Source organism: Aphidius gifuensis, linkage group LG2 (genome assembly GCF_014905175.1).
Source record: "Aphidius gifuensis isolate YNYX2018 linkage group LG2, ASM1490517v1, whole genome shotgun sequence".
Lineage (NCBI taxonomy): Eukaryota > Metazoa > Arthropoda > Insecta > Hymenoptera > Braconidae > Aphidius > Aphidius gifuensis.
Window position 1 is genome coordinate 4,094,997 of NC_057789.1, and position 8,813 is coordinate 4,103,809.

The window sequence follows — 8,813 nt, forward strand, 5'->3', positions numbered from 1 at the left end:
TTCTAACGTGAAATCGAAATGACGATAGAAAAAAAAATATACAAATATTTCTTCGGCTTAGTTCATATAATTTCCGCTAGACTTGAATAGTAGTTTTTTATTTTTCCCATGTAGATATATTACTTACGATGCTTATAATCCAACTTGAAACGAGCCTAAGCATACTTACCTGGCGCAGAGGCTACCGTGATCATGAAGGCGGTTCCTCCAGGGTGAGGCTCTTCCATTGCACTTCGGTTGAGCTGACCCTTGCGAATATCCCTAATGTGGATATCTCGGGCGTATAATTTTTGGTAGTCGGGACTGCGTTCGCGCTATCCCGGAATAATCTCATTAAACATAAATTTTCACTATTATATTTAAACCTTGTCTCTTCCATACAACAATTTAACTAATAATTATCTGATTATTATTTTATTACTTGAAAATTTCATACCATTTATTATTAAATACGTCATAATCGATTACGTACCTTGTGTACTCCAACTCGAAAAATTTCCAACTAACTAACTAAAATATTATACAGCTTAATTTATTGTAAAATTGATTAATGAATTTTTCGTTTTATCAAAAAAAAATCAAATTACTTCAAAGTTCAAATTAAATTATTTATTGTCGCTATATACATTTTGTCAAAATTACCAGACATTGTTTAACTACTTTATTTATTAAAACATTAAATAAAGTATCTGATAATTAATTATTTTTAAGCAAAAAAATTAAAAAAAAAAAAAAGTGTAATGTCTTAAAGTTATATATTTTTTTTTACAAATGTTAATTGGCTTTTTTTTTAATATTATCTGCCTCTGAGATATCAACGTAATCCTTATAACCAGCTGGACGAACTAGAAGACAAATACTAACACCATTGTCATGCCAATTTGCTTTTAATTTAACACAACATTTTTCACCTAGAAAAATTATAAATAAAATATATGAAATGATTGAGTCAACATAATTGAGTATGACAATTTTAGAATTAAAATACGAACCAAGTTGCCCACGTTCATGTGCTGCAGCAAGTTGATTAACAACTCGTCTTTCAACTTCATATTTTATTGATCTTGCTCCATAATGAACATCATAACCATCAGCAAGTGCTGACAATACATCACGATCCCATATTAATTCAATCTTATGTTTTTCTTTGGCTCTTTTAGCCCATGCATCAAGTTCAAGTGATACAAGTTTTATTAATTCAGATCTTGAAAATGGTAGAAAATAAACAATTTCATTTATTCTTCCTAAAAATTCATCTCTTCTAAATTGTCTTTTAAGAATTGGACGTACCTATTAATAATAACAATAATTTCAATTAGTTTTTCATAGATAAATTTAAACTATTAATTAAATAATCACTAACCACTTGATCTTTAAAATGACGTGATATAACAATATCTTCTGGTTTAGAATCTTCATCAGCATTTTTATCAAGACGTTGTGTTAATAATCTTTCAGCTTCAGCTCTCAATTGTATTGCATGATCAGCAATTTCTTCACTAGCAATATTACTTGTCATTACAAAAATGGCATTTTTACATTGTATTGTTTTTCCTTTACCATCAGTAATTCTACCCTATTTTAAAAAACAATATATAATAAAATTAAAACAAGACAATAAAACAATAAAATAAGTAAATTCATTTTGTTATACTTCATCAAATAATTGTAGAAGAACAGTTAAAACATCAGGATGTGCTTTATCAACTTCATCAAATAATACAACAGCATTTGGTGATTTTTTTAATAATTTTGTCAGCTGTCCTCCTTCATCATGACCAACATATCTGTTAGAATAATTATAAATGATAAATTATTAAAAATTCTATTTATTTTGTATATTTTATTTAACTTACCCTGGTGGTGCACCAATTAATTTAGCAACTTCATGTTTCTCTTGATACTCTGACATATCCAATCGTATAAAACCATCTGGTTTATTTTTATGGATATAACCAGCAAGTTGTTTAGCTAATTCTGTTTTTCCAATACCCGATGAGCCAAGAAATAAAAATACCAGTGGATGCTCTTCATCAAACCAGCCATTTTCTTTTCTTTTAATTGCTAAAAAATAATAAATTATAATCAATTATATTGTTGTTTGTAGATTACATTATAAATTTATTTCAACTAACTTGATGCAACAATTGATATTGGTCCTTCTTGACCAACAATACGTTGCTTGAGTCTTTGTTCAAGTGGAAATCTTTTACGTTCTTCAGCTTCTTTTTCTTTGAGTAATTCATCATATCTCAATGCTTGACGAGTCAATAGCTCTTTGATATCAGCATACGTTGCATACTCAACAGCACGATGTCCAGCTTCATTTTCAATTGTTGGATCAGCACCAGCATCAAGAAGAATTTTAACACATTCAATTGAATCAGATAGTACAGCATAATGCAAAGCTGTAAATCCTTTGAAGGTAGTTCTTTGATTTAAACGATTTGAAAATTCATCTTCTCGTATTGACAAAGATTCACGTGAACTTAAATTTTTATCCCTTGCTATTTTAACAAAATTACTAAATTCATCACCAGCATTAACATCAGCTCCATTATTTATTAAAAATTTCATAGCTTCAACTTGGCCATTCATTGCAGCTGATTGTAATGCTGTCCATCCTAACGCATGACGAGCATTAACATTAACACCTTCAATCAATGCCTACAATAAAAAACAACAACAAATTAATAAAATTTATTTGATATTAATTTATTTTTTTAATATAAAATACCTTTTTTAAATCATGAACAGATCCATGTTGTGCAGCATGAAAAAATCTCTTTTCTAAATAAAATATAAAATAATAAATTAATAATATTAGCAAACAATAATTATTATTTATTTATTTATCAATTACCTTGTGTAAAACTAGCAGCTTCGCATAATACAACACCTAAACCTAATCCACTAAATAATAATTCATAATTATAATTGTCATTATTATTTTTATATTTTTTATCATAACGTTGATGATAAATCATCCATGGTAAATTAATATTTGGTTTTTTTAAAAATTCATTTATTAATTTATAACATAGATATATTTTATCATCACATGTTTTACTTGATAAATCATCGACATAACCTTTTTTTAATTGAATAATACTTTGTTTATTTTTACAATTATTTATTGTAAATAATGGATTGTTTATTTTACTAGTTATTAATCTTTTTATTATATTTTGTAAATTATATAATTTTGACATTTTTTATTGGAATGTCAATTAATTAAATAACACAGCAGTATTAAAGTTTTTTTTGTTGTAACATTAACATACTATTGCATACGATAATCAAGTGAGGTTGGGTCCCATGAATTTTCATGATGTTGTTGTTGTCTTGACAACAGCTGATCATTGTTTTTATTTGACATTTTATAAACACAATAATAAGGCAAAGCAAGGCAAAGTATTTTTTTTTTTTTTTGTTTTATTAAATTGTGTTAAATTATTATCAGCATTGTTAATAATTATAAAAAAATAATAATCAAACATTTTTTATATAAACAAAAACAACCAAGTAAATGAAAAAACTGTTATCAGTTTTTTTTTTTCTTCTAAATATTGATTTTATATGACTATCTGGAATATTTATTCAATTATTTAATTTGATAGCATGATTTGTGTGTGTGCTGATGGTTTTTAATCTTTGTTAATCATTGGACTTTATTTAACTGCTTTAACTGGTATTTTCCATTATTTAATTGGAGCACTGTTCCCTCCTCTTCCTCTCATCTTGCCTCCTCAGATATAAAACAATTGTGATATCTAAAATATTGAATTTTATTCTTTTTTAGGAGTATAAAATTTATACATCAAAGTTGGATACAATGATGTCGAAATTATGGCTGATTTTTTATTTTTATTTTTACATAAATTCGGTATTTATTGATGAAGTTGAAGGAACAAAAAAAATACCAGTTGTTGTTATAACATGGGACTATTACAATGCCACTGAAATTGGTAAATAATAATTTTTCAAAAATGTATTATTGAAGAAAAATTAATTTATTATTATTTATTAGCTTGGAAAGTATTGAATGAAGATAAAAAAAGTTCAATTGATGCTGTTGAAGCAAGTTGTAGACTCTGTGAAGATCAACAATGTAGAACAACTGTTGGATTTGGTGGAAGTCCAGATGAGACTGGTGAAACGACTCTTGATGCAATGATTATGAATGGGTAATAAATAGAATTATTTAAAAATTTAGTAGTATATTAACATTAAAAAAATATTACAGAACATCAATGGACGTTGGTGCAGTTGGTGGAATACGACAAATTAAAAATGCAATATCAGTTGCTCGAAAAGTTTTGGATAATACAAAACATACTTTACTTGGTGGTAGTCTTGCAACTGATTTTGCTATTAAAATGGGTTTTAAAATTGAATCATTATCAACAAATTTTTCACAAACAATGTGGAACAATTGGAAAAATAATAATTGTCAACCAAATTTTTGGAAAGTATGTACTGATAATTCAATATTTAATAACATCTAAAATTTTTATCAATAAATGTATGAATTTTTAGAATGTTTCTCCTGATCCATCAAAAAAATGTGGTCCATATAAAAAGAATATTTTAACTGATACAAATGATGAAAATTATTCACATTCAACATCGGAAAATCATGATACAATTGGAGTTGTTGCAGTTGATGTTAATGGTAAAATAGCAGCTGGTACATCAACAAATGGAGCAAAATATAAAATACCAGGTAGAATTGGTGATTCACCAATACCTGGAGCTGGTGCTTATGCTGATGATGATGTTGGTGCTGCTGCTGGTACTGGTGATGGTGATATAATGATGCGTTTTTTACCAAGGTATATATTTATCAAAAAAGAAATTCATTAAATATCAAATTATTAATTGTCAAATTTGTTTTTAGTTTTTTAGCAGTTGAAGAAATGCGTCGTGGTGCAACACCAGAGGAAGCAGCTATTGTTGCCATAAAAAGAATTGCTGATAAATATCCTGATTTTGTTGGTGGTGTTATTGCTGTTAATAAATTTGGTGATTATGGTGCATCATGTAATGGAATGGAGACGTTTGATTATTTTATTAGTAATCCAATTTTAAATAAACCAACGCCACAAAAAGCTAAATGTATTGGTAAATTGAAATATCAGGATGATGATTATGAAATGAACCAAGTGGTGATGGTTTAATTCCGAGATATTTAATTTTAATTTTATTAATAATATCATGTACTTGATTTGTTTTTTTTAAATATAAAATAATAATATATTTTTAATTTTTCCAATAAAAAAATATGAATAAACAATAGTAATATTATTCTAATTTACCGATTATTAACAAAAGAAAATCCTGAAATACCAACATGAAAATAAAATAAAAAAAGAACAATCTTTGATGACAGTGACAGACAATTGACATCTTGACGTGTTGGAAATTTACATTGTAATTTGTAATCAGTTGAAAAATATATTAATAAATAGTTGATAATACTTATATAAATAATTTGATAAAAGAAAAAAACCTAAAACATGGAGAATAATAATAATCAGTTTGGAAATGGTACTGATTCATTTATATCATTTCAAGATTATTCACCAATAAACAGATCAGGTGGTGCTGGTCAAGCTCAAATAAATGTTGAAACATCAAATCAACAACAATTTGGAGTCAACAATATGACAAATGATCCAATGTCCATTGGAATGATGGAAGATCTTCGTGGTTTACCTGAAAAAAAAGAAGGTAAATATAGGTATCATTAATTAAAATAAATAAACACAACCTTAATTTATAAATTAAAAAAAAAAATAATTGTTTTTACAGCAGAAGCACAAGTAGAAAAAGGATTTTGGACACTTGATTATTATAAAAAATTTTTTAATGTCAATACAAATGATGTTATACAACGTTTAAAAGGTTCAATGTTACCACATAATCCAGATAATTATTTATTATCACAAATACGTCCAAATCCAGATTTATATGGTCCATTTTGGGTTTGTGTTACACTTGTATTTTCAATAGCAATTAGTGGAAATATTGCAAATTATTGGCAAACAGCTGGATCTAAAAATTATCAATGGACATATAATTTTCATCTTGTATCTGGAGCTGCAACAACAATATGTCTTTATGTTTGTTTGGTACCATTGGGTTTGTGGAGTGCATTAAAATGGTCAAGTCCACCAAGTGATACAAGCATGGATGTTGAATTGATTGAGGTAATTTTTAATAATAATAATAATCATCATCAGCCATTATTATTTATTTAAATTATTAATATTAAAATGTATTATTTATAATTTTAGAGTGCACCAAAACTTGGTCTTCTTGAACTTTTATGTCTTTATGGATATTCATTGACAATTTATATACCAGTTGCATTTTTATGGACAATACCAAATGATTGGTTTCAATGGATACTTGTTGGTCTTGCATTTTCATTATCTGGAGGTGTTTTAATACGATCATTATTCCCAATTATCACTGGTAAATAATATTTATATTTGTTGTTTATTTATTAAACTTTGTATATTTATTTTATTTTTTATATTCCAGGTAAACAAAAAAGTATTTACGTTGCAGCTATTCTTGGTATGCATTTTTTACTTGCTGCTGGTTTTATGCTTTATTTTTTTCATGTACCAAAACTTGAAAAAAGTGATTATTTAGTTGCAACAACAACAACAACAACAACAACAATTAAAAGTACAATTGCACCAATTGTAACAGAAGCTACTGCTAAATCTGTTGAAATTATTAAAAATATTACAAAAACAGTTTAACAATTAGAGACTATTTATTCAATGTAATTTAGTGTTTTTGATTAAAAAAAAAAAGATAAGATTTTTAATAAAATTAATTATTGTAATAAATTTGTTGAATGTGTGAAGTATTTATATATGATGAAAATTGTGATGATATTATTATGTATATCAAGGTTAATAAATATTCAACTTGAATTGACCTTTTTAATTATTTTTTTTTTTTGCTGCAGCCTGTACCATCTGAAAGCCTAAATAAATTTAAAAAAAGGAGTACAACATTATATGATTGTTAATCAAACAAAACAATAAACAAATGTATTTTTTTTTTATCTTATTTATTTAATTTTGAATATTCTATTAATAATATGTGTGTCTGTTGTTTTTAAAATGTTTTTTTTTTTTTATTTTTTGTCCTAAAAGAAAATTTATATTCTTAATTACAATTTTTTAGCTCTTTGTATATAACTATTATTATTGTTTTAATAATATTATAGGTATATTTGTTGGTTTTTTTTTTTTTTTTCATTTGTTTTAAAATATTTTATAAATTATAATATTTAACTTTGAAAATATCACGCTTATCGAAGCTTGATTAATAATATTAAGCATTAGTCTGTTTGATTATACTACAACAATGTACAAGTAGATTGACTTTGGCGGTAAAATATTTTTAAACAATAATAATCCTATTTAAATTAACAAAAAAAAAAAAAAAAGAAATGAAAATAAAATTACAATTTAATAAATGAAATGATTAATTAATTGCGGTTAACCAACCAAAGTCAATACTATTTTTTTTTTTTTATTTATCATTTGTTTAAATACAAGATAATTATAGTCAGCCCATGGATATTAAAATATAAATATTATGTATCATTAACATATACTATATAAATTACAATATACCTCAACTTCCATCGTAAATAATTATTATTGAATTTTTAACTACAAGCATAATAATAATTTATAAACTAACCCTGGATTATTTATTATTCCATTAAACCATTTTAAATAATATTATTATCAATTAAATCTATCAATAATTTCACAGAGTTCCACAAAATATAATATATATCACCATGAAATCTAAAAATGTTTTTTCTTTTTTTTTTATCTTTTTCTTTTTTTGTTTATTATTAGCTTTACCTGTTTTATTATTAATTAATATTATTATTTTATAATTTTGTTTTAGGTATTAAAAAATTAATCAATTGATTAATTGTTTTTTCATAATTTTTTAAAAAATGTTATTTAATTTTTAAGATTTTTTTCAAATATTCTATGTTTACGTAAAACAATTTTTAACATAATTTATTAATGATACGATTATTTTTTATACACATATATGATGACGATAAATTTGAGTGCATTACAAACTCGATGATTTTTATTTTTTTTAATTTTTTATTACATGCTGCGTAAATTATTTGTACTTCGGTCAAACTTTAAAGTCATTTTTTGACACGATTATTTTTATTTTACATATATATTTTTGTAAGACAACAATTGTTGCTTTCAATGTGAAAAAAAAAACACAAAAAAAAATTGTCTAGACATATATAATTTTATATTTTTATACTATTATTATTTTTCATTTAAATTTTACTACATAAATATAATTAAACTAAAAAATGCATAGAGAAATTAGTGATGTTGACGACCAGCATTCAAAGTATTTTTTTTTTTTTGTTTTACGTATACATTTAACATAGCAGTTCTTCTGTAAAATTACATAAACATAAAAGACATTGACTATTGAAATTTTATTTGAAAAAATAATGTTATTTTCTATGACAATTAAATTTATATAATTTTTTTTTTTCTTGTTTTCTAGTAAAGTTTTAATTCTATATAATAATTAGAGAAATATTTTATATTTTTATTATTGTAATTTTCGTGAAAATCAATTATAGAAGTCAAAATTTTCTGCACAGTGCAAGTCTTTTTATACGATTAAACTAGTTGATTTCGTTTTTTATTAAATTAATTTTTGTGTATTTTAAATTTTTAACAATAATATTTTTTAATCCACAAGATATTTTTATCTATTTTTTA

At 24.6% G+C, this 8,813-nt stretch overlaps 3 protein-coding genes and 1 non-coding gene across 6 annotated transcripts; 3 read left to right on the forward strand and 1 right to left on the reverse strand.

The window, feature by feature from the left end:
- Positions 1 to 161: 161 nt before the first annotated feature.
- On the forward strand, positions 162 to 323 carry LOC122850733. The gene has a single exon (XR_006373642.1). It is a non-coding gene; the product is annotated as a U1 spliceosomal RNA (small nuclear RNA).
- A 264-nt stretch (positions 324 to 587) lies between these two features.
- LOC122848379 (caseinolytic peptidase B protein homolog) lies at positions 588 to 3,286 on the reverse strand. The gene is made up of 8 exons (XM_044146427.1): positions 2,864 to 3,286; positions 2,738 to 2,790; positions 2,136 to 2,667; positions 1,857 to 2,064; positions 1,655 to 1,787; positions 1,364 to 1,576; positions 993 to 1,290; positions 588 to 911 (listed from the first exon to the last, which is right to left on the reverse strand). Exons 1-8 carry the CDS (start codon positions 3,210 to 3,212, stop codon positions 775 to 777), a joined length of 1,923 nt encoding a protein of 640 aa, XP_044002362.1. The 5' UTR covers positions 3,213 to 3,286; the 3' UTR covers positions 588 to 774.
- An 18-nt stretch (positions 3,287 to 3,304) lies between these two features.
- Positions 3,305 to 5,297, forward strand: LOC122848424 (N(4)-(Beta-N-acetylglucosaminyl)-L-asparaginase-like). Of its 2 annotated transcripts, none has more exons than XM_044146497.1 (6): positions 3,305 to 3,409; positions 3,803 to 3,968; positions 4,031 to 4,187; positions 4,247 to 4,472; positions 4,540 to 4,835; positions 4,901 to 5,297. In XM_044146497.1, the coding sequence occupies exons 2-6, from the start codon at positions 3,836 to 3,838 to the stop codon at positions 5,178 to 5,180; spliced, it is 1,092 nt and encodes a 363-aa protein (XP_044002432.1). In that variant the 5' UTR covers positions 3,305 to 3,409; positions 3,803 to 3,835; the 3' UTR covers positions 5,181 to 5,297. The 2 variants fall into 2 exon arrangements, with proteins under 2 accessions (XP_044002432.1, XP_044002431.1); XM_044146496.1 differs by lacking the exon at positions 3,305 to 3,409 and adding an exon at positions 3,588 to 3,691.
- Positions 5,298 to 5,384: 87 nt separating this feature from the next.
- On the forward strand, positions 5,385 to 7,442 carry LOC122848430 (protein YIPF1). 2 transcript variants are annotated; one of them, XM_044146507.1, is made up of 4 exons: positions 5,385 to 5,733; positions 5,818 to 6,212; positions 6,300 to 6,480; positions 6,550 to 6,900. In XM_044146507.1, the coding sequence occupies exons 1-4, from the start codon at positions 5,520 to 5,522 to the stop codon at positions 6,774 to 6,776; spliced, it is 1,017 nt and encodes a 338-aa protein (XP_044002442.1). In that variant the 5' UTR covers positions 5,385 to 5,519; the 3' UTR covers positions 6,777 to 6,900. The 2 variants fall into 2 exon arrangements, with proteins under 2 accessions (XP_044002442.1, XP_044002441.1); XM_044146506.1 differs by having other exon boundaries at positions 5,387 to 5,733; positions 5,815 to 6,212; positions 6,550 to 7,442.
- Positions 7,443 to 8,813: the final 1,371 nt, after the last annotated feature.